The 27,220-nt window shown below is 41.6% G+C and overlaps 1 protein-coding gene across 21 annotated transcripts in view; it reads right to left on the bottom strand.

Annotated features, from left to right (window-relative positions):
• Nucleotides 1-282: 282 nt before the first annotated feature.
• The window catches only part of LOC133564847 (kinase suppressor of Ras 1-like), a 51,881-nt gene continuing 24,943 nt past the window's right edge, over nt 283-27,220 (bottom strand). For 18 of the 21 annotated variants that reach the window (XM_061919369.1, XM_061919378.1, XM_061919375.1 and 15 more), the window contains 16 exons: nt 26,205-26,347; nt 26,075-26,141; nt 20,224-20,307; nt 20,091-20,152; nt 16,652-16,749; nt 16,397-16,571; nt 15,886-15,939; nt 14,891-14,948; nt 14,765-14,807; nt 14,327-14,554; nt 12,659-12,855; nt 10,664-10,760; nt 10,459-10,592; nt 10,255-10,392; nt 5,478-5,613; nt 283-505 (listed from right to left, as the gene is read on the bottom strand). In XM_061919369.1, the coding sequence (XP_061775353.1) occupies nt 383-505; nt 5,478-5,613; nt 10,255-10,392; nt 10,459-10,592; nt 10,664-10,760; nt 12,659-12,855; nt 14,327-14,554; nt 14,765-14,807; nt 14,891-14,948; nt 15,886-15,939; nt 16,397-16,571; nt 16,652-16,749; nt 20,091-20,152; nt 20,224-20,307; nt 26,075-26,141; nt 26,205-26,347 (1,837 nt within the window). In that variant the 3' untranslated portion in view covers nt 283-382. The remainder of the gene's footprint in view (nt 506-5,477; nt 5,614-10,254; nt 10,393-10,458; nt 10,593-10,663; nt 10,761-12,658; nt 12,856-14,326; nt 14,555-14,764; nt 14,808-14,890; nt 14,949-15,885; nt 15,940-16,396; nt 16,572-16,651; nt 16,750-20,090; nt 20,153-20,223; nt 20,308-26,074; nt 26,142-26,204; nt 26,348-27,220) is intronic. The other 3 variants (XM_061919362.1, XM_061919366.1, XM_061919364.1) reach the window with 3 other exon arrangements.

Below are 27,220 nucleotides of genomic sequence, written 5' to 3'. Positions count from 1 at the left end.
ATATTTAAAGGAAAGTAATAAGAGTGATTAGAAGGCAAAAACTTAAATAACAGGCAACTAAAATATAAAGAACACAATAACAGTTCCACCTTTGTGTACACATATACAAACTTTGTTGTCTCATTAGGAAAAGTCTCCTCAGCTTCATTAAAAGTCTTATTAACACAGTTGTCTCTCTCTCTCTCTCTCTCTCCCTCTATATATATATAAATATAAATATATATATATATATATATATATATATATATATATATATATATATATATGTATATATATATATAGACAGGTGTCATACTCCTTTCTTGAATATCAGTATCATTAGGTTGTCAATTGGGTCCTTCAGGATTATGAACGGTCATCTTCTGTGATACTTGGTCAAGCTCTAGAAGTGTCCAGGATGGGACAGCCGGCGGTTCAGTTTTGGTAGTTTGTCCAGCAGCTCAGTTAGTTGTGTGAAGGTTGGCCTGTGCGAAATTGCAAAGGACCAGCAGGCAGAAAGGATCTCCTGTTGTAGAACCACAAAAAAAAAAAAAAAAATGATGGAAAAGCACCTGTAAATTATTTGTAGGCTTACAAATCAATTCCAGGTATGACTGCTTGCAGCAACAAACGGTTATCATGACTGTCAGAATTCCTGTATATCTTTCATTCTTTATTTAATTCCTATGGTTATGGAATTATTTTCTTGAGGAGACAGACAGTCACAACATGGTGTGGCACATATTCCTAGTTCCTTCTTACAACATGTCTGAAAAGGAGTAGGAAGAAACATAACTTATTGATTCCTATATCTGTTACCTAGCAATTGCTTGCACTTTGTTTTGTTTTTTACTTCATGTGCTCAATCAGTGACACAAACAAATAGAAACATAATAATGATACAAATATATCAAATATTAGTCAGGCAAGATGTCATTGAAATAATGAGATGTGTGAGATTTTCACTTGTGGATAAGGTCCAAGTGTCGATCAGGATTCTTCTTTTTTGAAAACACTTTGAACAGTTGAAGAAACCGGATCATAGTAGTACTTTGCTTGATGTATTGGTCTAATCCATTCATTAATTCATAACAATTTATAGAGAAATAATGTATTACTCTCGTAGAGAAATTCATATTTGTAGTAGTTTTACAAGGTTGCAAGAATGCGTATTCAGTATAAGTGTTAGGGCTGTGAATCTTTGGGTCTCCCACGATTCGATTCAATATCGATTCTTGGGGTGACGATTCGATAATATATCGATTTTTTTTGATTCGATTCCAATTCTCATTTCAAAAACGATATTTTTCCGATTGAAAAGGATTGTGTATTCATTCAATACATAGATTTCAGCAGGATCTACCCCAGTCTGCTGACATGCTAGCACAGTAGCAGATTTTTTTTTTAAACTTTTATAGTTGTAAAGGACAATGTTTAATCAACTGATTGCAATAATGTCAATTTGTTTTAACTATTAAAGGAAGCAAAAATATGACTTATTTTATCTTTGTGAAAACATTGGACACAGTGTGTTGTCCCAGCTTATGAGATGCCATGCAAGTGTAAGCCACTGTGACACTATTGTTCTTTTTGATTATTTTTATAAATGTCTAATGATAATGTCAATGAGGGATTTGTAATCACTGCTATTGTTGTGATCCGATGGTCGGATCATCACCATATTGTTATTTTTGTTCCATTTTTATATCACTCTGCGGTTTGACATACTTAGTTCCTGTTTCGTTCGTTTCCATGGTCACTCATTAGTTTCAGCTGCTACTCTCTTTTCCAGCACACCTGTCTTTACTAATCACCACCTGTTTATAAGCCAGCGTTTTCTGTTCACTGATTGTCGGATCTTAGTTTGTTCACATACATCTGTTTACGACTTGTCTCTCACTCTCGTTTTCGCTAGCTCTCACGCTAAGCTTTATTTTTATTCCTAGCTTTCACGCTAGTTGTTTTGTATTTCCTTTTGTGTGCCCTTGGGTTTCAGTTTGTTTGTCCTAGCTTTCCATGCTAGCGCTTTTATTTGCCTTTTCTATTTGTATCAGTGTTTTTGTTCATAGCTCCTTGTGTTTAATAAATCCCTTAGTTCTTACCTTTTTGCTGTGTTCTTGCTGACGCATCCACGGAGGACCGAATCCTGCATTACAATGCCACACAAGCGTAACAGTAAGATCCGACCAAAGAATGGTTCCTTCGCGTCTGGCAACCACGAGGACGCCTTCGATGAAGGTACATGGATTGTGTTTCGGGCGATGGAGGCAGAGACTCTCCGATGCAACCCGGATGAAAGTATCATGTGGGGTCCGGATGGAACCCTGATCCCCATCGATGTTTCCCGGTCCGGTGAGTTTCCCTCCCGCAGCGCTCGCGCTCGTCCGCGTAGGCGGAAGCCGCGAACGATGGCTTCGTCCCGTGACAGTGACTTTCCCACTCCATGCCTCCCTCCTCATAAACACAGCAACCTACAGTCCGCATACAAAACCCCTACACCATTGTTTGGGGACCCAATAACACACTTTGCTAACAGTTTTACCGACTGGGCAAATTCTCAACTTGTGTCCCGCGCAGATGACGTCATTTCGTCGACGCCTCCCGGTAACGCAAACCCGTCCTCCGTTGATGACATCATCAATGAGGAATTTTTTTGGGAAGATTCTCTTTCTCATCCATTTTCAAATGACAATAACATTAATAATAAAATACAGAATTTCCAGGACATTTTTGCTTTTTATTATTCTGGTAAATCCCAACCATCTGCTTTTTCAACTCCACCTGTAAAACCTCATTCCCAGCCCAAGTCCAAGGTTTTTTCTCCCTTTTCAAAGGGACACTCTGGACAATATAGAGGGGAGGAGTCTGCCCGCCTCCAAACCTCCCACCACCCTCCCTTATGGTCAGTCCCTGACCACAGGGAACGGGTCTGGGATTCCCGTCTGGAGGGGGGGGCTATGGCCTATAGCTGTGTTGCGGAGGTAGCGCAGACGCTACCATTTCTTAAAACTGTCAAACCGCAACCTCCTATGAGGCCACCCTTACCTGTTTTTCGGCCCGTTAAACCGCTAGCTCCTCCTAGGCCGCCGCCACCTGTATTCCGCTTAGCTCTTCCTCGTAGACCTCCTCCACCTGTGTTTCCCCCGGCCAAGTCTCAACGGCCTTGTAGACCTCCTCCACCTGTTTTTCCCCCGGCCAAGTCTCAACGGCCTTGTAGACCTCCTCCACCTGTGTTTCCCCCGGTCAAATCACAACGACCAAGTAGACCTCCTCCACCGGTGTTCAGACTTGCGAGGTCATTACCTCCAGCACGTCCTCCACCACCGATGTTCGGCACTGTCCCTAACCTGGTTTTTACACCAAAAGTAGACTCTCGCCTGGTTTTCACACCAGAAGAGGTTCCTAACCTTGTTCCCACACCAGCTTCGGTCTCTCGCCTGGTTCACACACCAGCACCGAATCCTAGTCTGGTTCTCACGCCAGCAATCGACTCTTTCCTGGTCCTCGCACCAGCACCTGTTCCTAAGCTGGAACCCACTCCAGCACCAGCCTTAAAGCTGGAACCCAGTCCAGCATTAGCTCCAAAGCTGGAGCCCACTCTATCACCAGCTCCAGAGCTGGAGCCCACTCCAGCACCAGCTCCAAAGCTGGAGTTCGCACCAGCTCTTAAGTTGGAACCCACTCCAACACCTGCGTCGACAACTGCGGTTTCCACGCCGACTACTACGCCTTCTTCCACGACGCCGACTACTACGCCTTCTTCCACGACGGCGACGACTACGCCGACCTCCACGACGGCGACGACTACGCCAGACTCCACGACGCCGCCTTCTTCGGCTGCAGCACCTGCACCTCGGCTGCAGCCAACGCCTCCTCCTCGGCTGAAGCCAACGCCTCCTCCTCGGCTGAAGCCAGCGCCTGCTCCTCGGCTGAAGCCAGCGCCTGCTCCTCGGCTGAAGCCAGCGCCTGCTCCTCGGCTGAAGCCAGCGCCTGCTCCTCGGCTGAAGCCAGCGCCTGCTCCTCGGCTGAAGCCAGCGCCTGCTCCTCGGCTGAAGCCAGCGCCTGCTCCTCGGCTGAAGCCAGCGCCTGCTCCTCGACTGAAGCCTGCGCCTGCTCCTCGACTGAAGCCTGCGCCTGCTCCTCGGCTGAAGCCTGCGCCTGCTCCTCCGCCGGCCTCTGCACCTGCTCCTCGGCTGAAGCCTGCGCCTGCTCCTCCGCCGGCCTCTGCACCTGCTTCGGCTGCAGCCCCCGCACCTTCGTCTGCTGCTGCCAAGCCTCCTCCACGTCTGCCACAGGTGTGGCCTCTGCGAGGTCGTCCGCCTCGCCGTGCACCTCATCCTGCAAGGCGGCCACTGATGTGGCCTTTTCAAGGTCGGCCGCCAAAACTTTTTCGGCAGCGGCGTTCCATCCGCCGCCGCCACATTGCTATTCCTCGGTGGATTCGGGGACACGCGACCTGGTGACCCTCCGCCGTGACCTCCCTCCGCCCTCCCTTCTTCTGCGGATTTTCTTGTTGTGGGGAGGGGGTTCTAGTTTTTCTTTGCATTCTTTGTTGTATTTTTTTTGGACATCTGGTATCTGTCTCTTTTGGGGGGGGATACTGTTGTGATCCGATGGTCGGATCATCACCATATTGTTATTTTTGTTCCATTTTTATATCACTCTGCGGTTTGACATACTTAGTTCCTGTTTCGTTCGTTTCCATGGTCACTCATTAGTTTCAGCTGCTACTCTCTTTTCCAGCACACCTGTCTTTACTAATCACCACCTGTTTATAAGCCAGCGTTTTCTGTTCACTGATTGTCGGATCTTAGTTTGTTCACATACATCTGTTTACGACTTGTCTCTCACTCTCGTTTTCGCTAGCTCTCACGCTAAGCTTTATTTTTATTCCTAGCTTTCACGCTAGTTGTTTTGTATTTCCTTTTGTGTGCCCTTGGGTTTCAGTTTGTTTGTCCTAGCTTTCCATGCTAGCGCTTTTATTTGCCTTTTCTATTTGTATCAGTGTTTTTGTTCATAGCTCCTTGTGTTTAATAAATCCCTTAGTTCTTACCTTTTTGCTGTGTTCTTGCTGACGCATCCACGGAGGACCGAATCCTGCATTACAATGCCACACAAGCGTAACAGCTATGCTGAAATGATAACTAATATTGATACTGTTGTTGATAATATTCACTACTTTTGTTTTGTTCTGTGTGGTGTTTGTGTCTCCTCTCAATTGCTCTGTTATTTGCAGTTCTGAGTGTTGCTGGCTCAGCTTTGCCTTTGGAATTGGATTGCATTGTTATAATATTGCTGTGTAGTGGTTTGTTGGATTGATAAAAAAAAAAAATCGATTTTTTAAAAATGAGAATCGATTCTGAATCGCACAACGTATTCGAATCGATTCTTTCCCACACACCTAATAAAGATAAACACATGAAAGGCAATGTAAAAAAATTAGCAGGTAAAAGTTTATTTAAAAAAAAATATGTCAAAAGTCTTAGTTTTAGACTCACCGTAACTTCCTTGCCCAGAGTGGAATCTTCTAGCACCTTCTTGATGCCCTCGCTGCTGCCCACTAACCAGATTTTAGCTTCCATGGGCTGGCTGATCATCGGCCACGTTCTGAAATGCAGCTCATGCCAGATTGTGCTGCAAAGAAAACATGAAGTCAATTAAAATACAGTCTTTGGGGTCATTGCAAACACAAAATTGTATTTTCTGTACAAACAATTAGTGTAGTCGGTGTTTCTTCATTATCATCACACATGGTGGGGGGAAAACATATTATCCTCTCATCTCCTTCCAGTCTACACTTTCTATGGTAGGCTTCTTGTAGCAGAGACACATAACCCTAACCCTAACTCAAGAAGAAAAGATTCAAAGTTCTAAATGATTTAGTGTTGATTGTAAATACGAATGTGATCCCCTACCAACCAGCAAGAATTCTAATACCCACGGAGCAGAATCATCCGCCCACAGTTCTGTAACAGCACTTGTGACATTCCCAAATGAACTGCTTCTGATGTCTCCCTCCCTTCTCTTCCTTGTGGACCTATCTGCTCAACTTCACCACTGGACACACTGACACAACCCTCTGTTGGTTCCAGTTTTACCACACAAAACAAACAGAATACATTTCCCTGAGTCACTGTAAATGAAAGCCACACACAGTCCCACATTGGCTCCGTCCGAGGATGCCCGGCATCACACAACTAGCGTATTTCCTTCAATAGCCGCCGGGCATGTCATATGCGCCTGCCTTGAATTACTGCCGGGCAAAATTTGCTTACAAAATTAATAAGCGCATGCTTACTTTTACCGCCGGGTCAAATTCGTAACGTCACGGGTGATGCTTCCCCTGCTGTTATTTTCAAAATGGCGGAGGAGTTTTCTTTTACTTTAATAAGTGTAAACTAGGGCTCTTGTTCCACGGCCATACAGATCACACTAATGGTTGTGATATAAAACAATTTTAACACTCTTACTAATATGCGCCACACTCTGTGAACCCTAACCAAATAAGAATAACAAACACATTTCTGGAGAGTATTGGCTCTGTGGCGCGTAATAAACGCAGCATAGGGATTACCCCTAATGCCGTGTATCCGTGACTCTTGGATATATTAGACACGTGCCCCCAACCCCGCCCCCCCTCACCGTGCGTTGGTTGAGGTGGGCGGGGTTGGGGGCGCGTGTATAATATATCCAAGAGTCACGGATGCACGGCATTATGGGTAATCCCTATGCTGCGTTTATAATGTGCCACAGAGCCAATGCTCTCCAGAAATGTGTTTGGTGTGGGTTCACAGAGTGTGGCGCATATTAGTAGGAGTTTTAAAGTTGTTTATATCACAACCATCAGTGTTAAAGTTATGGCTGTTGACCAAGTATGCATTGCAATCTCGTATAAGAAACAGCGAAACGCATTTGCCTGGCATGCACGTAGACAGCATGATGTAAAAGTGGGCGCGATGAAATGCTGAAGAGCAGTGGTCCCCAACCACCGGGCCGCAGACGCAGAATAATTTGTTCCCTTTTTTTTTCTTTTTATCTCACTCAATGTTTTACTGCATGCCATGGGTAAGCGCAGAGGTGAGAAGAGGTTTTAAAATTATTAGCGCCTGTCTACTTATACCGCATGCTTTGATAAGCGCAGGAGTGAGACGAGGTTTTAAATTAATTAGCGCCCCGGAGGCTATTCAAGGAAATACGGTATATGTCAATGCCACAGCTGCAACCCCTTCTTCATCATCACTTTCATCTCTGTCAATACTTACCACCTGTCTGGAGATCAAGGTATAGCTGGAACACAGCTTTCTCCAACTCAACAGCTCCAAAACCAAGTCATCCTGGTTAGGGTTAGGGTCAGAAATCCTCTTCAGACCAAATCATTACCAATTGCCAGCATTCCCTTTGTTCATATGTTATCATAGTGGTCCTACTTGGTGCTTGTATTAGTTATATTGCTTATTGTTTTCAATTGCTTATCTTATTGTCTCTATTTTATTTCCCTACTACTGTCCACCTTCTACTGGATGAAATATTTCCTCACAACCCCACCCAACTCACTTCTCCAAAGTGGGCTGGCTCAGGGTGGAGGACAGAGTAAAACAACTTGCACTGAGCCTAGTCTATAAAATCCGCTACACCTCCCTGATACCCAAGTACATGTCAAACTACTTCCTTAACATAAATGACCGCCATAACCACAACACCAGGGGGAGCGCCACAAACCACGTTAAACCCAGATTCCCATCTAACAAAGGTTTTAAGTCATTCTCTTTCTATGCCACATCAATGTGGAATACACTCCCAAAAGGTATAAAAGTAAGTGCATCTCTACATTCCTTCAAAAGCGCTCTAAAACAACACCTCCAGGCAACTTCAACACTTTACTAATACCCTCCTCCATTCACATCCCATCTCCCCGGATTATAAACAACCTAATGTAAATAATCAAATGTACTTCTAATGTATATACTGTACTTGTTCTTATGCTATGTGAACTGACTATGTTCTCTGCTGGCTGTACATATCCTACTAAGTCACACCTACACTCTTTCAATGTCCACATTTCTCTGTTGATGCAATTGTTGATGACTGAAGTACTGATATCAACCAAAGCTCCTCATCCCACCCCCCGGATTGTAAATAATGTAAATAATTCAATGTATATACTATGATGATTAACTTGTGTGATGACTGTATTATGTTGATAGTATATATTTGTACCATGAACTGATTAATGTGGACCCCGACTTAAACAAGTTGAAAAACTTATTGGGGTGTTACCATTTAGTGGTCAATTGTACGGAATATGTACTGAACTGTGCAATCTACTAATAAAAGTATCAATCAAAAAAGTATCAATCAATCAGTGGGGGGAAATGGGTACCACTTTCCTCAAACCTTCTCAGCATTGGCTCTCGTCCTCCGTACTCCCGATACACTTCAAATATTAGTGCATTCTACCAATCAAACATAATATTCAAGATCATGGATGACAAACTTCTGTTTGGTACCAGGAAAGGATGGATTCAATTAGACATATTAATGGTGGAGTATGAAGGCAAGGACTTCATCTGACTTTGTTAGATAAATGTGAAATAAAGGAGGCAGCAGACGAGTGGAAGGAAGGTAAATAACATCAAATAATAACAAAGAAATTTCTTACATGTTGTAAAAGTAGTCAGTGACAATATATTTGTGTAGTTATTAGCCTAAGCCCCAGGAAATGGAATGCTAATGCTAACAAGCTAACGCTAAGGCTGTTGTATCTGTGTTTTCATGAGATAAACACTGGCATTTATTATTTATATAAGCTTATTTACAGATGAACACTGACATGTATTATTTATATGTTTGCAGATAAATATTGACATTTATTATGTATATATTGTTATTTACATACAAACACTGACATTAATTATTTGTATATTGTCACTTACAGATTAAGACTGGCATTTATTATTGACACATTGTTATTGGCAACACTAAAATTGGCCCTAGTGTGTGAATGTGAGTATGAATGTTGTCTGTCTATCTGTGTTGGCCCTGCGATGAGGTGGCGACTTGTCCAGGGTGTACCCCGCCTTTCGCTCGATTGTAGCTGAGATAGGCGCCAGCGCACCCTGCGACCCCAAAAAAAGGGAATAAGCGGTAGAAAATGGATGGATGGATGTTATTTGCAGATAAACACTGACATGTATTATTTATATATTGTTATGTAAAGATAAACACTGGCATTTATTATTGATGTATTGTTATTTGAAGATAAACACTGACATTTATAATTTATATATTGTTATGTAAAGATAAACACTGACATGTATGATTGATATATTGTTAATTGCAGCTGAAATTGACCAAAAGGAATCCCCTGACCCTCATGGATGAATCATTTACTGAGAGGATGACTTTCTGTCTGTAGGACATTGCAGACAAAAGCCTGACTTAAATCATAGACTTTTGTTTATTGCTTTCTATTTCATGAACAAAGAGTGACCTAACATGGTGTGTTAATTTACATTGTGTCAGTGTAGAAATATAGTAAACCACTCCGCCATATGTCGTCAGCCTGATTTGTAGAAACTACCTGAACTGGAAACACAAACCCCAAACATCTACAGGAACCAAACATTCCGGGGACTAGAAGTCACAGGAACCAAATGAAAAGAGCCAAATGACAATGAAGTATACTATAGTCTATTCGAGGGTCATGACCATGGTTCACCATGGTCATGGTTTTATTTTTCTACCATGGGTTTACCGAGCCCTTCCTGACACCTTGAGGTTACCACAAGCCACTGACACTCTGAAAAAACTCTACAGAAGTTTGTGTTTAAAACAATCATTTAGTTCAGACTTACCTTTTCAACTTCCGTTTTATTTCACATAAGCTGCTTGTTTGTGTTCCCCTTTTGACTAAAATGGGACTTGAAAAGATATCTGTGTAACAGATGCACTACACATTTGGCGTATCATAATTGTTACTTTCTTATCCAGACCTGAGCACGTGCAATCTTGCATGCAGCTCTAGATCTAGATCTTGTATTTGTGCATGTTTGACACTCTTTTGACCAAGTTTCTGGTCAAACAGACATGACTCAATTCTGTGTTGCATCACAATATTTGTTATCCAAGTTGGATCCTAAATGTTTGTTAGTCACACTGTGAGTTTAGTGTCAGTGTACATGCAATAATTAGCATATACATTTATCAAATATAGAAAGTTTTCCTGATGAACACATTACTTGATCAGGCATATTCCAATCAGAAAAACAACAATACCCAAACGCGTAAACATCTGCAGCTTTGGAGAACGGCAGCTGGTCTTCGTCAATCTCTGGGCTCATTTTACGAACAATCTCTGGCGACAGATAGTGGATCCAGCCTCGGGGTATCCTTAAGACGTTAATGACTCTTGTCCTACAAACATTTCGGAAGACAATAAGCAAGGGCAAGGCACACATTGATTAGTTGGTATCATCATACCTACGCTCCTGTACCACCCCAGACATCCCGATTAGGCCAAAGTCTGTTAGAACCACTCTGTTGGAGTCATAGAACACATTCTTGGACTTCAGGTCTTTGTGAATTATGCCTTTAGCATGCAGGTAGCCCATGCCCTGTAGAAGTAATGTCAAATAGACAAATCATATTTAACACAATCTCTGTTCTGCAGTTTGATGCTTCTTACCTTCACAATCTCTTGTGCAATCTGTCTGGTGTTATTCAGATCCAACAAATGACCCCTTTCTCTTACAAGAGAGTATAAAGTCACACCTTTACAGAAACTGCAAAAAGAATGATGCATCCTTGAAAATGTTTTTGTCTCATACAGAAATTGTTATTACAAATGTAAAAACACTTGTTTCATCATATTTCAAAGCTCTATTCAAACTGTATTTGTGTATGCACATTTGTGATGTGTGTTTGTGTGTGCGCCCATTCATATTACGATTACCCGGAAAATAGGGCTTTATTGCAGTTTGTACTATATTCTTACATGTTTGGTCCCTCTTCAATTTGGAATTCAATTCATTTGCAGACTTAAAGAATTGCAGTCGCAGATGAGATATTATAACAGCTGGTAACGTAATCACATATTAGTCTGAGACAACACACAGTTGGAATAAATAATATTAAAAAACAACAGAAGTTAATGATTTTAATATCATATGTATTTAGATGCTTATTTAATTACATTACACATGTATGTAATATTTATATAGGTACACTAACTTTACAACTGTATATGTTTATAGAGTTCTACACATTGTGTTTATATATGTATATATATCAATTTGTCCTCTGCATCTGACCCATCCCCTTGATCACCCCCTGGGAAGTGAGGGGAGCAGTGGGCAGCAGCGGTGGCCACGCCGGGAATCATTTTTGGTGATTTATGTTGTGTTTGTTGTATTCTACTTGCCTCCTCATCTGGTGTGTCAGTGTTTTCCCCCAGTCTATTGGCCCTCACTAGGCACACCTGCTGCCAATCACGTCCCGGTAGTATTTAAGCGCTTCACCGCCAGCTGGTCCTTGCCGACTATAGTTCCTGAACTCCACTCTGACACGTCCCTCTCGCATTCAGCTCCCCTGGTATGTTGCTCTCGTATATTCATGTATTTTGACCTGGTTGTGTTTTTGTTTTTTCTAGCCTCCTTGTTTTGAGGACTAGTTTTGCCACGCTGTGTGCGCCCTGGCCTATTCCCTGCCAGCCTCTGAGAGAGACTACCTTTGTTATATTTCCCATGGTGTGCACGTTTGTCCCATCTTCCTTAGTTACCATTTTGACGTATTAAATATTTAGTTTCTGTCACTATCGCTAACCTTGCCTCCATTCTCTGCATCTCGGGGTCCACCCTTGAACTATATATATATATAGATATATATAACCATAACAGATTTAACCCCCAATTCCAACCCTTGATGCTGAGTGCCAAGCAAGGAGGCAATGGGTCCCATTTTTTAATAGTCTTTGGTATGACTCGGCCAGGGTTTGAACTCACAACCTACCCATCTCAGGGCGGACACTCTAACCACTAGGCCACTGAGTAGGAACAGAAATATACATTTTTCATGAGTTGAAGTCAAAGATGTCAAACTTTGACTATATACACAAAATACCTATTCCTTTCAAATATTGTTTACAAAAGTGTCTAAATCTGTGTAAGTGAGCATTACTTCTTTGCCAAGATATTCCATCCCACCTCACAGGTGTGGCATATCAAGATGCAGATGAAACAGCATGATTATTTTACAGGTGTGCCTTAGGCTGCTCACAACAAAAACCAAATCTAAAATGTGCACTTTTGCTTTATTGGGGATCAGGGGGGTCAGTATCTGGTATGACCACCATTTGCCTCATGCAGTGCAACACACCTCCTTGGCATAGAGTTGATCATGTTGTTAATTTACTTATATTCTATTGTATTCTTTTGTAAACAATATTTGTAATCGGAATGTAGTTTTTCTGATCAAAAACCATGTTTCATGTTAAGATGGTGTTTACCAGGTGGCCTCGAACAAAATAAAGGCCTTTCCATTCATTTGAATCGAGACGATCGAGTCAAGGGAGGAGTTATTTCCATTAAGAGCACCATAGTTATATCCTAAGAAAATTCCTATTGGTGGTTAGTTGTGTATATCTGAGAGGTGTGTATGTTATTTAGTTCTCAGAGGCGTCTACCTGGTGACAATGGCAAGGTGGGGCGGGGCCATGCAGGCACCCATGAACAGGATGACGTTCTCGTGTCTGGTCTGCCTGTAGTTCATCACCTCCTCCTTAAACAGCTTCAGGTGCTCCTGGTTGTTGCCATCAATCTCCACAAGGCGAATGGCCACCTCGCCGTGCCAGCGACCCCGGTACACCTTGCCCCAACGACCCTAGAGAACAGAAGTCACACTCAAAGATTCCCTCACAACATTCTTCTCCAGGCTGTCAGAAGGATGAGTGCCCATGATAACGTTGGCGTGGATGAAGTTCCACAGCAGACACAGGAAGACCAGGTACTGTTGCCGTCAGTACAAGTTTCACAAAGTGCTGCACAGGACTTACACACACATTTAGACAACAATAAGGAGTCAATTGTAAAAAACATGGAACTCAAAAGCGAATCAATATGGCAACGGAAAAAAAAAGCGACTAAAATCACACAACTCACATGCTGGTTTAAAAGCCAAGGATTACAAATATGTTTCACAATCTGATTTAGAAGTCATGGAGGGAGCGTCCGAATCAAACGAAGGAAATCATTCCAAAGTTTTGGAGCCACAGCAGAAAATGCACAACCCGCTCTGGATTTTTTGCAGATCTTTGGGACGACAAGAAGAAACTGATCAGCTGACCTCAGAGACTTTGAGGGGGGTTTTGATTGATTGATTGAAACTTTTATTAGTAGATTGCACAGTTCAGTACATATCCCGTACAAGTGACCACTAAATGGTAAAACCCCAATAAGTTTTTCAACTTGTTTAAGTCGGGGTCCACCTTCATCAGTTCATGGTACAAATATATACTATCAGCATAATACAGTCATCACACAAGTTAATCATCATAGTATATACATTGAATTATTTACATTATTTACAATCCGGGGGGTGGGATGAGGAGCTTTGGTTGATATCAGTACTTCAGTCATCAACAATTGCATCAACAGAGAAATGTGGACATTGAAAGAGTGTAGGTGTGACTTAGTAGGATATGTACAGCCAGCAGAGAACATAGTCAGTTCACATAGCATAAGAACAAGTACAGTATATACATTAGAAGTACATTTGATTATTTACATTAGGTTGTTTATAATCCGGGTAGATGGGATGTGAATGGAGGAGGGTATTAGTAAAGTGTTGAAGCTGCCTGGAGGTGTTGTTTTAGAGCGCTTTTGAAGGAATGTAGAGATGCACTTACTTTTATACCTGTTGGGAGTGCATTCCACATTGATGTGGCATAGAAAGAGAATGATTTAAGACCTTTGTTAGATGGGAATCTGGGTTTAACGTGGTTTGTGGCGCTCCCCCTGGTGTTGTGGTTATGGCGGTCATTTACGTTAAGGAAGTAGTTTGACATGTACTTTGGTATCAGGGAGGTGTAGCACATTTTATAGACTAGGCTCAGTGCAAGTTGTTTGACTCTGTCTTCTACCCTGAGCCAGCCCACTTTGGAGAAGTGTGTTGGAGTGAGGTGTGACCTGGGGTGGAGGTCTAAAAATAGCCTGACTAGCTTGTTCTGGGATGTTTAGAGTCTAGATTTGAGGGTTTTGAAGGTGTTCTACTCATTTTGCCCTGACAACTTTTTTTGTTATTGCCAAACATTTCCCAATCTAAAAAAAACATCAAAAAGAGTGTTTTTCTTTACCTTGCCTATAAGCTCGCCGAGCTGCAGTTCCTCGTACGGGATGTCCCATTCCTGTAGGTAGACGCTGGTCTGACTGGCTTTACCATTGATGCCCCGCCTCCAACGTCCAGCGGTCCCACGGCGGTGGACTGAAGAGGGCAGATCATCCAGCCCGTCTTCATCAAAGTCCACCACGGAGAAGCTGTCATCCCCAGCCGGATACTCAACCCCTGCCTTTTGGCCCTGCTCCTAAAACCAACACAAACAGTGAGGGCCTAGAATCCCTAAGAGCACCCTGGAAAGAAAGACTGATGTCGCTCATGTTTAGTGAGGAATTATTTGTTCAGTATGAGGCACTTTGAGACATTCTCCACAGACTGTATCCCTTACTGATTATTATACAGAATGAACATTGTGTCAGTCACAGGTACAAGCGTGAAATGGACTGCTGCTACTCACCTGTCCTTTTACCTGTATCGGAGTAACGGCTGACTGAGAATCTCTGACAGACGAAGAAAGAAAACAAGGAAACATTACACGGACGTCTACAACATTTATCACTCGACGTTTGTGTTTTCTTCCTACCCAGAGTCATTGGAACTGTCGGACTGCTGACCACCAGTCGACATGGAGTCTGTAGTATCTGTTGAAGAAAGGACTTGATGTTGACATCAGTGTTCATGAAGGAATAAGATCTTCTTTGTGTACACTTTTGACAATTTAGACGCCGTATTACTTCAAACAAGCTAAATCATTGGATAATAATCAGAAGTAGCTTCATTCATCTGCTTTACAGAAGGAAATTTGAAGACTACGGACAGCTTTTTCAATGAAACCATCCGTTTACTTGTTCAGGAAGTGATCATGACTTAGTACTTGCTATTTTGGGCCTCATTTAAAACCATTGGCAATTGATGTTGAATCATACAATTGAAACAATTCTCTTTACAGTTGGATCAGTTTGTATAAATGTGAGCTCTTTTGAAAACTTCATTCCCACATTTGCTGTGAAGAGGCCGCTACCCTGTGGAACACCACAGGACAGTGTATTGAACTGAAGTACTAGTTCAAGTTAAGTTGTTGTCTTTCACTTCCATAACTCTTCATTCAATTCAAAGCTGAGTTAATGAAGCCATAAGTTGATATTCAACACCAAGAAAGTTGCAAAAGTCGAGCCAAAATGAAGATACACCATGCCCTCAAAACATTTTGGACCTGAATCTGTTTGAGCCTCTAATCAGAAAGTGACTAATCAATATTGTGTACAACAGTCAGGACTGTTAGCTGCAAAGTGTGTCTGTGTTCGTGTAAACATCAATGATCATCCCTGTCTTCAACTTCCGCAAATATTATTAACTTTTCTCTTTTTACAAATGGAAGCATTTTTGTAATTTTCCGTGAATTGAGAAGATGGCCTTCATCCGGTCGCTGATAGAACAAATACCCCACACAACGCTTGTAGTTTGTCTCGCTGATTATTAGAGAAGACAAAATAAAGTGATTTTTGAATTACATTTATCAGTCATAGCAGATAGCATCTTATTCTAATTGCATTGTATTTTCAACTCAAATATTCCAACCATTAGCCATGTCACGAGGTCTTAAAACCATTTCTCCATATGCTGTCAGAAATTCTGAAAATAGAGAGAAAACATGTATTTCTTGCCCATAAGTTAATTAAATGTAGTTCATAAACTGCCTTAACTAGCAATCATGTTCATCTGTTCATTTTGTACTTACTTACCTTCTAGCAAAGGTGGATTTATTTGCCAATCATCCACCAGTGTTCCAAATAACTGTTCAATTCTACAGCATTACTTACATCATTACTCTTACCAGTAATTCGTCACTTTTGTGTATGTTACAACGTCGATTCTGAAACTTATATTATTATTATTAAAACAGCATTAGAAGCACAGCGAGTTCAAAACAGTAAGTAACTTTTTACTAATGAAAGCAACAAGCAGCAGCAGCAAACGCTAATGACCTCAACACCAAATAGAAGAAGAATGAACATGGTTGTCATTGTTGTGAAAGGAGCCTGCTAGCAAACAACACAAAGACATGTGTCAGTGAGACCAGCGGGCTGACCTGGGAAGTGAAAGCTGCCATGCCGGGACCCCCCAGGTGGTGTGTTCAGTGAGGGTGTGGCGCTGACGCTGGCTGGGTTACTCTGCTGAGAAGGTGCTGGGGAGGAAGGTGTGGAGGAGGTGGTAGATGATGGGTTACTGCTGGAGTCCAGCTGGACTGGAGCGACAGCCGAATCCTGCGGGAAAGCACACACGCTATTGGTAGCATCCTCTTACTTACCCCACGTCTTGGGAAGGCAACACAAAGAATACATACTCCTTTGGCCTTGGGTAGAGTGGCAAACTGAAGAGGGAGTTTGGCTGCGAGATCCACTCCATTATTGATATCTGAAGGTACGGATTCTGCTCTTGGCACTACAAGTCAGATGCAACATGAAGATTGTCAACGCACACAAGAAGTATTCTGTGCATCCTTGGCACTACAAGTCAGATGCAACATGAAGATGGTCAACACACACAAGAAGTATTCTGTGCATCCTTGGCACTACAAGTCAGATGCAACATGAAGATGGTCAACACACACAAGAAGTATTCTGTGCATCCTTGGCACTACAAGTCAGATGCAACATGAAGATTGTCAACGCACACAAGAAGTATTCTGTGCATCCTTGGCACTACAAGTCAGATGCAACATGAAGATGGTCAACACACACAAGAAGTATTCTGTGCATCCTTGGCACTACAAGTCAGATGCAACATGAAGATGGTCAACACACAAGAAGTATTCTGTGCATCCTTGGCACTACAAGTCAGATGCAACATGAAGATGGTCAACACACACAAGAAGTATTCTGTGCATCCTTGGCACTACAAGTCAGATGCAACATGAAGATGGTCAACACACACAAGAAGTATTCTGTGCATCCTTGGCACTACAAGTCAGATGCAACATGAAGATGGTCAACACACACAAGAAGTATTCTGTGCATCCTTGGCACTACAAGTCAGATGAAACATGAAGATGGTCAACACACACAAGAAGTATTCTGTGCATCCTTGGCACTACAAGTCAGATGCAACATGAAGATGGTCAACACACACAAGAAGTATTCTGTGCATCCTTGGCACTACAAGTCAGATGCAACATGAAGATGGTCAACACACACAAGAAGTATTCTGTGCATCCTTGGCACTACAAGTCAGATGCAACATGAAGATGGTCAACACACACAAGAAGTATTCTGTGCATCCTTGGCACTACAAGTCAGATGCAACATGAAGATGGTCAACACACATAAGAAGTATTCTGTGCATCCTTGGCACTACAAGTCAGATGCAACATGAAGATGGTCAACACACAAGAAGTATTCTGTGCATCCTTGGCACTACAAGTCAGATGAAACATGAAGATGGTCAACACACACAAGAAGTATTCTGTGCATCCTTGGCACTACAAGTCAGATGCAACATGAAGATGGTCAACACACACAAGAAGTATTCTGTGCATCCTTGGCACTACAAGTCAGATGAAACATGAAGATGGTCAACACACACAAGAAGTATTCTGTGCATCCTTGGCACTACAAGTCAGATGCAACATGAAGATGGTCAACGCACACACGAAGTATTCTGTGCATCCTTGGCACTACAAGTCAGATGCAACATGAAGATGGTCAACACACACACGAAGTATTCTGTGCATCCTTGGCACTACAAGTCAGATGCAACATGAAGATGGTCAACACACAAGAAGTATTCTGTGCATCCTTGGCACTACAAGTCAGATGCAACATGAAGATGGTCAACACACACAAGAAGTATTCTGTGCATCCTTGGCACTACAAGTCAGATGCAACATGAAGATGGTCAACACACACAAGAAGTATTCTGTGCATCCTTGGCACTACAAGTCAGATGCAACATGAAGATGGTCAACACACAAGAAGTATTCTGTGCATCCTTGGCACTACAAGTCAGATGCAACATGAAGATGGTCAACGCACACACGAAGTATTCTGTGCATCCTTGGCACTACAAGTCAGATGCAACATGAAGATGGTCAACACACACAAGAAGTATTCTGTGCATCCTTGGCACTACAAGTCAGATGCAACATGAAGATGGTCAACACACACAAGAAGTATTCTGTGCATCCTTGGCACTACAAGTCAGATGAAACATGAAGATGGTCAACACACACAAGAAGTATTCTGTGCATCCTTGGCACTACAAGTCAGATGCAACATGAAGATGGTCAACACACACAAGAAGTATTCTGTGCATCCTTGGCACTACAAGTCAGATGCAACATGAAGATGGTCAACACACACAAGAAGTATTCTGTGCATCCTTGGCACTACAAGTCAGATGCAACATGAAGATCGTCAACGCACACACGAAGTATTCTGTGCATCCTTGGCACTACAAGTCAGATGCAACATGAAGATGGTCAACGCACACACGAAGTATTCTGTGCATCCTTGGCACTACAAGTCAGATGCAACATGAAGATGGTCAACACACACAAGAAGTATTCTGTGCATCCTTGGCACTACAAGTCAGATGCAACATGAAGATGGTCAACACACAAGAAGTATTCTGTGCATCCTTGGCACTACAAGTCAGATGCAACATGAAGATGGTCAACACACACAAGAAGTATTCTGTGCATCCTTGGCACTACAAGTCAGATGAAACATGAAGATGGTCAACACACACAAGAAGTATTCTGTGCATCCTTGGCACTACAAGTCAGATGCAACATGAAGATGGTCAACACACAAGAAGTATTCTATTTTATACACACGTGTCAGTTAGGGTTGGATGTATGTAACAAAGTACCAACAAACTAATGAATTATTGTATCAGATTATTGTATCAGATATTGGACTATTTTAGTGGCACACTGATAGCAGTGAGCTAATGCTAGCTTACCCTGTAATGTTGTTCCTTCTGCTTGGTCCCAAACGTGCTAAAAATAAATTCTAGATAATAATTCACGAATCTCTCACCTGCTAGTAGACAAATGTGGCCATTGACCGACATGCTGGTCCACTTACACGAAAAAGAGACAAAAATACGCTAGTTGTAGCAACTTTTTTTTTAACCCTTAGTGAGGATTGTGACTGAATCGTCATCTAAATGGAATTATGTGAGCTTCCAGCAAGAGTGGAAATATTACAGTAAGTGTTTGTTTAATTTTTCATTATTATTGTTAGTTTGTATGTTTAGCACCTAGCAATGCTGCTAATGATATAGAGTCACAATGAAACTACATCTGTTTAGCACTCGGCTTGTAAAACATACTGCTCATCCTCTTTGTCCTTGGGCTCAAACATATAAGGTTCTGGATCATAATTTGTCGAAAAGTAATCGGTGGATCTCACTAAGTCTGTTTGATTAGCATTGTTGTTGATGGGGAAGAGATCTGTGGTTCCTCCTCTACTTCACAGATCACCTCGTTATCTCTCAAAATCTCTCTGGAATCTCTGTGAGATCGATACTATTTTGATCATATCTATCAACTCGCAAACTTTGTAAGTCTTTCAGTGTCATAAATCAGATATATATGATAATAGTTCCAATACAGAGGCAACATGTTTTTCCACTGTACAGCTACTTTAAGTTCCAGAAGCACAAATACCACAATGTTACCAATTGTTTTGTCTTTCATTGGCATTTCTGGAATATATTGCGCCAATAAGAAGTCTGAATGAGTATGTTGTTACATTTCCCTGCTTGTGGAGAGTGCTTACATGTGGGAAATAATATCCGACAAGACGGAGCACCCTTGGTACATTTGTTGTGGCACTTGAACCTGTAGAGAGAAAAATGGAAGGACGAATGACAATCTTCAAAGGGAAGAAGACTGACTATTGAATGTCTTACTTGCAGTGTTTACACTTCAGCCCAAACATCATGTTCCTGCCACACACCTGGCATGTCTGGGAGAGCCAAGACTTGGTTGAAAACCTGAAAGGACAGACAAGAATCACATTTGTACTGAGGGAATTCCATGCCAGCCTTTCCCATTCTTTCTTTTTTTGGATGTGTTCACAATCAACATTTTTGGTCGAGATGACGATTTTTCTTTTTTGTGCTTAAGCTCGTTTCTTTTGTTTAAACAATGGTATGTAGCATCCAACACCACAGATGTGATACATCATCTAAGTCTTTATGTTTTATAAACATGCTAAGGTCACATTGTGTTTGCTTTACTGGCTATCAAACATGTCCAGTTCTCTGATCTATTGTATCATATTGGAACTCGAAAGTCGATCACATCTGATCCCCAAAAATGTGATTGGTATCGCAGGCCAAAAATGTTGATCAGGACATCCCTCATTTTTGGGCTTGATTATTTATAGCCACCATTTTTTTTCAGGGGTGAAATTATTTTGTATTATCTTTTTAACTAGATTTGAGTGAACCTTGTACATTTTTAGATTATTCAGCCATGTTAAATCATATACATACTCCTGCACTCATATTTGGTTAAGTATACCTTAATTTGCTTTTCGTATACACATCTGTCTGGATATTTGACCTTGCTCCTTGACAAAATAGGTAGAGGTTAATGAGTGTACAAAGCAAACGCCCTGACCTCAATTTGGCTCAGTGTGCCAAACACTGCACCTACAGGAAACAGATGTTTGAACAATAACGAACTTAACAGGAAACCAATCAAACACTGCACATACAGGAAACAGATGCTTGAGCAACAACCAACTTAACAGGAAACTAAGAGTAGTTCCTAGACACGACACACATAGCAACTGACGTCAGTCGGTAGACTGACCAATCAGATAACCACTGGCACAGGGTATATAAGCTACTGTACAACAAACTCTCAGACAGATCGCTTTGGGTTTTCCTGGTACTACTGTTCAAGTGTACTATACGATCTCCGCTCTCTGCAGACTGCGTTAAATAAAATACTTGTACTTGACTCAACTCCTGCCTCCTCGAATTGTTTTCCTGCTCCCGGCCCGGGTGAGACGGCACTAAAAATGCGTCTCAACAATTTGGGGGCTCGTCCGGGATACAGGGAGTTGTGAGGAGAACATCGAGAGGACCATTCGGACCTAAAAAATTTCTTCATGGACAAAGGACAAAGACACTAGCCGGCACTTACAAATAAGGTAAGCAGAAACCTGTTAAAACAAATTCTGCATATTGGAAACTACTAAAATAGTGTCCTGTCCTATGTACTTGTAAGAAAACATAAAAACTAAAAGAGTCAGTAGAAGTGTAAATAACTTCGATACAGGAGGAATACACAGTAACCTCGAGAGTGGCGTAACTCCACCTGAGATCCGACGGGGTCCAGGAGCGGTTAGTACCGCGGCTGGGTTAGAGTCCCGGGGGTTGAGGTCCCTAAATTCTAGTTGTTGTTACGATATGAAAACTCCAAAAACGTTTGGGAAAATAGGTTTATAAACCTTGGAGAGATTGAAATATCGCTGTATAAAACTCCTCAAAACAACAAAATAGGTTGTTTTACGTGGGAAAAATGAGGGGAGAAGAAAAATACAGTCGAAGGAAACTGCAGTTGAAAACAGAGACTGAGTAGTCTTTCGATAACACAACTTTAAGCTAAAGAAAATACTGTGTGGGTATCGAAGGTGTATGTGACACTAACTTTGTGTGTGTATTTTAAGTGTTGTTGAGGTAAGAAGGGAAGTGGGGAGAATAAGACTCTGAGTAAATCGTTGTGTGAATACTCGTTGTGTGCTGGGTCTGCGGCTGATGAACTGACGGGATACCTAACGGTGCCAACGAACGTCGTTCATTCGCTACAGTTTAGGGCGGGGTGGGCGGTGAAGACCGTCCATATCTGACCAACAGACACGCAGCGAGGGCTGAACCACCCAGTTGATAAGCGAGACATCTTATCTTTGGAGTAAACGCTGTGATTCTTGTGATAGGACACCCAGTGGGAGACCGGACCGACCTTTAGGGCCGGCCTAGAAGCTTGTCTCTCAGAGAACTGCAGTGGGCTAACGCAGCTATCTCCGGGAAGATTGTTGTCGCAATAAAACTGTGGAGCTCAGAGTCTAGTTAAAAAATGGAAGGAGAGTTTGATAGAGAAATAGATGATGATGGATGGGGCCCGGTCAGCCCACAGCTAATGCCCTAGCTGCTAGATCAAAGCCAACAGATAAAGAGAAGAAAGTAACAAAAGCAAAACAAAAATTAGAACAACTTATTCAGGACATGGGGAAAACATTGGAACATATAGGGCCCTTAGGACAATTGATACTTGATAAGATGAACACAGCAGCTATAAAGAGAGATGAAGTGGAAGAGCAGGGAAAGATTGCAGGTTTGTTGCAGAAGTCCAGTTGGAGGAAAAAAGGAGCGCGACTGGGAGAAGGAGCGACGGGAGTGGGCTGAACTGTTCACAATTCCTTGAGACAAAAAAAATGCCTGGTTAAGTGTGTGTGTATAGCAGTGTGTGTGTGTTGTATGTAGTGACATGACATATACACATGTCATGTGTGTGTATAGCAGTGTGTGTGTTGTATGTAGTGACATGACGTATAAACATGTCATGTGTGTGTATAGCAGTGTGTGTGTGTTGTATGTAGTGACATGACATATAAACATGTCATGTGTGTGTGTTGTATGTAGTGACATGACATATAAACATGTCATGTGTGTGTGTTGTATGTAGTGACATGACATATAAACATGTCATGTGTGTGTGTTGTATGTAGTGACATGACATATAAACATGTCATGTGTGTGTGTTGTATGTAGTGACATGACATATAAACGTGTCATGTGTGTTTATAGCAGTGTGTGTGTGTTGTATGTAGTGACATGACATATAAACATGTCATGTGTGTGTGTTGTATGTAGTGACATGACATATAAACGTGTCATGTGTGTTTATAGCAGTGTGTGTGTTGTATGTAGTGACATGACATATAAACATGTCATGTGTGTGTATAGCAGTGTGTGTGTTGTATGTAGTGACATGACATATAAACATGTCATGTGTGTGTATAGCAGTGTGTGTGTTGTATGTAGTGACATGACATATAAACATGTCATGTGTGTGTATAGCAGTGTGTGTGTTGTATGTAGTGACATGACATATAAACATGTCATGTGTGTGTATAGCAGTGTGTGTGTTGTATGTAGTGACATGACATAAACATGTCATGTGTGTGTATAGCAGTGTGTGTGTTGTATGTAGTGACATGACATATAAACATGTCATGTGTGTGTATAGCAGTGTGTGTGTTGTATGTAGTGACATGACATATAAACATGTCATGTGTGTGTATAGCAGTGTGTGTGTTGTATGTAGTGACATGACATATAAACATGTCATGTGTGTGTATAGCAGTGTGTGTGTTGTATGTAGTGACATGACATATAAACATGTCATGTGTGTGTATAGCAGTGTGTGTGTTGTATGTAGTGACATGACATATAAACATGTCATGTGTGTGTGTAGCAGTGTGTGTGTTGTATGTAGTGACATGACATATAAACATGTCATGTGTGTGTATAGCAGTGTGTGTGTGTTGTATGTAGTGACATGACATATAAACATGTCATGTGTGTGTATAGCAGTGTGTGTGTGTTGTATGTAGTGACATGACATATAAACATGTCATGTGTGTGTATAGCAGTGTGTGTGTGTTGTATGTAGTGACATGACATATAAACATGTCATGTGTGCCAGCTTTACAGCGATGTTGTTATTTTGCTGTTTGTTATTATGTATGTTATGTTGTAGCTATCTCAAATACTTTTGTCAAATTGTTCTGGCCTGAAATACATTTTTTGTCTTTGTGTGTTGTATGTAGACCACATTGCTTAGCAGAGTTGAGGGATGCAAATGCATGTCAAGTTGATCAACAGATTGTATTATCCTCCATCTCCAGTGCAATAACAGTACTGACATGAACAGATTGTATTATCCTCCATCTCCAGTGCAATAACAGTACTGACATGAACAGATTGTATTATCCTCCATCTCCAGTGCAATAACAGTACTGACATGAACAGATTGTATTATCCTCCATCTCCAGTGCAATAACAGTACTGACATGAACAGATTGTATTATCCTCCATCTCCAGTGCAATAACAGTACTGACATGAACAGATTGTATTATCCTCCATCTCCAGTGCAATAACAGTACTGACATGAAGGCTAAAAGGGCATTCATGGGAGCCTTAAAATAAAAGAAGAAACCAAATAGTTACTTTTCACAGTAACACATTACTTTTTGGTTTAAGTAACTGAGTTAGTAACTGAGTTACTTTTGAAATAAAGTAATTAGTAACTGTAACTAGTTACTGATTTTCAGTAACTAACCCAACACTGGTCATAAGTGCAGCAAATTTAATTCAAGGAATATCCTTTTACCCGAGAAACCAACAAGCGGTATTGCACTAAAATGAATCCAAGATCAAATAGAAACAGGCAGAATCACATTGTAATGTACGCACATGTACGCCATGGGAATATTGAACAACAAATCCAAGACTGAAGTGACAAACTTGCCATCCAAACAATAGCCCGTTTGTTGACAAGTTCTGACTGCCATGGAAGCACATCCAATCCTTTTATTTAGCAGCGGTAACACTAAAGGGAGAAAATATTTACCAGAGCTGCCGTCAGAGCCGACAAAGTGTGCTGCTAACTGTTAAAGTGAAAAAACACAGTTCTGTTGAAACCCTGGATGATGTCACACAACAAAGTGTGGCGCTAACTGTTAAAGTGAAAAAACACAGTTCTGTTGAAACCCTGGATGATGTCACACAACAAAGTGTGGCGCTAACTGTTGAAGTGAAAAAACACAGTTCTGTTGAAACCCTGGATGATGTCACACAACAAAGTGTGCTGCTAACTGTTAAAGTGAAAAAACACAGTTCTGTTGAAACCCTGGATGATGTCACACAACAAAGTGTGCTGCTAACTGTTAAAGTGAAAAAACACAGTTCTGTTGAAACCCTGGATGATGTCACACAACAAAGTGTGGCGCTAACTGTTAAAGTGAAAAAACACAGTTCTGTTGAAACCCTGGATGATGTCACACAACAAAGTGTGGCGCTAACTGTTAAAGTGAAAAAACACAGTTCTGTTGAAACCCTGGATGATGTCACACAACAAAGTGTGCTGCTAACTGTTAAAGTGAAAAAACACAGTTCTGTTGAAACCCTGGATGATGTCACACAACAAAGTGTGCTGCTAACTGTTAAAGTGAAAAAACACAGTTCTGTTGAAACCCTGGATGATGTCACACGTCACTAAAAGAACAGACTCCACACACTGTGCTCTTATGTTAAACATCTCTCTAATGCATGTGCCAGATATTTAACCTTTTGTTTTTTTAACTTTCCCTAGTAATTGATTACATTGACCAAGAGTGATTTTTTTTTTGGTCAAGTAACGAGTAACTACTATTGATTACTTTTTAAAAGTCATTTTGAGAACACTGCTGGTGAGTAGCGTTATCAGTAAAATAACTTTGGAACTCCCCATTTGTCTGAATACTGGGACTCTTCTCAGTTGTCATGGCCAGCACAGCACATCTAATACTAAAAGTTGATATTTTCCAAAGAATATGGCTATTTCTTATCCTAGCTGGCCATTGTTATACACGTGATGCAGAGTGGGTGTGGTACCAAGCTGTGTTTAGCAGGCAGATCAATGTCTCGTGTGTGGTACCAACCTGTGTTTAGCAGGCAGATCAATGTCTCGTGTGTGGTACCAACCTGTGTTTAGCAGGTAGATCAATGTCTCGTCTTCCTGCATGAGGTGAACTCCTTTGCACAGCCAGGTCTGTGAAACATCAGCACTGTGTGACACTGCCAACAAATGTCATGTCCATTTAGGGAGACTCACTGTCCAGTTGGCTGGGCGCAGTAGTTCTGCTGTATGGCGCTGAGGCAGGGACACCGCTGGGTGTGCGGGAAGACCACGAGTTTGAATCCTCTAGACTGCTGCCACAGCCATTGAGCTGAATAGCAGCCAAAGCCTTCTTCCTCCTACACAGACAAACAACTGCTAGTGACGCGCATTTGACAGCAGAAAGAGTCCATTTCATGCCCGACCCAAATTTAGACAATAATGCAGTAAATTATCTTTATATCAAACTTAAAAATGATATGCTGTTTTTCACAGATTAAACGGCAGTGGGGTGTCTTTCTAACATGTTTGTGACATGTTGGACAGTAGTTGGGTGTCTTTCTAACATGTTTGTGACATGTTGGACAGTAGTTGGGTGTCTTTCTAACATGTTTGTGACATGTTGGACAGTAGTTGGGTGTCTTTCTAACATGTTTGTGACATGTTGGACAGTAGTTGGGTGTCTTTCTAACATGTTTGTGACATGTTGGACAGTAGTTGGGTGTCTTTCTAACATGTTTGTGACATGTTGGACAGTAGTTGGGTGTCTTTCTAACATGTTTGTGACATGTTGGACAGTAGTTGGGTGTCTTTCTAACATGTTTGTGACATGTTGGACAGTAGTTGGGTGTCTTTCTAACATGTTTGTGACATGTTGGACAGTAGTTGGGTGTCTTTCTAACATGTTTGTGACATGTTGGACAGTAGTTGGGTGTCTTTCTAACATGTTTGTGACATGTTGGACAGTAGTTGGGTCTCTTTCTAACATGTTTGTGACATGTTGGACAGTAGTTGGGTGTCTTTCTAACATGTTTGTGACATGTGTGACTAGTTGGGTGCCTTTCTAACATGTTTGTGACATGTCGGACAGTAGTTGGGTGTCTTTCTAACATGTTTGTGACATGTTGGACAGTAGTTGGGTGTCTTTCTAACATGTTTGTGACATGTGTGACTAGTTGGGTGCCTTTATAACATGTTTGTGACATGTTTAACAGTAGATGGGTGTCTTATTA

Source organism: Nerophis ophidion, linkage group LG13 (genome assembly GCF_033978795.1).
Source record: "Nerophis ophidion isolate RoL-2023_Sa linkage group LG13, RoL_Noph_v1.0, whole genome shotgun sequence".
Taxonomy (NCBI): Eukaryota; Metazoa; Chordata; class Actinopteri; order Syngnathiformes; family Syngnathidae; genus Nerophis; species Nerophis ophidion.
The sequence above is the reverse complement of the archived record's forward strand: the minus strand, read 5'-3'. Positions and strand labels throughout refer to the sequence as shown.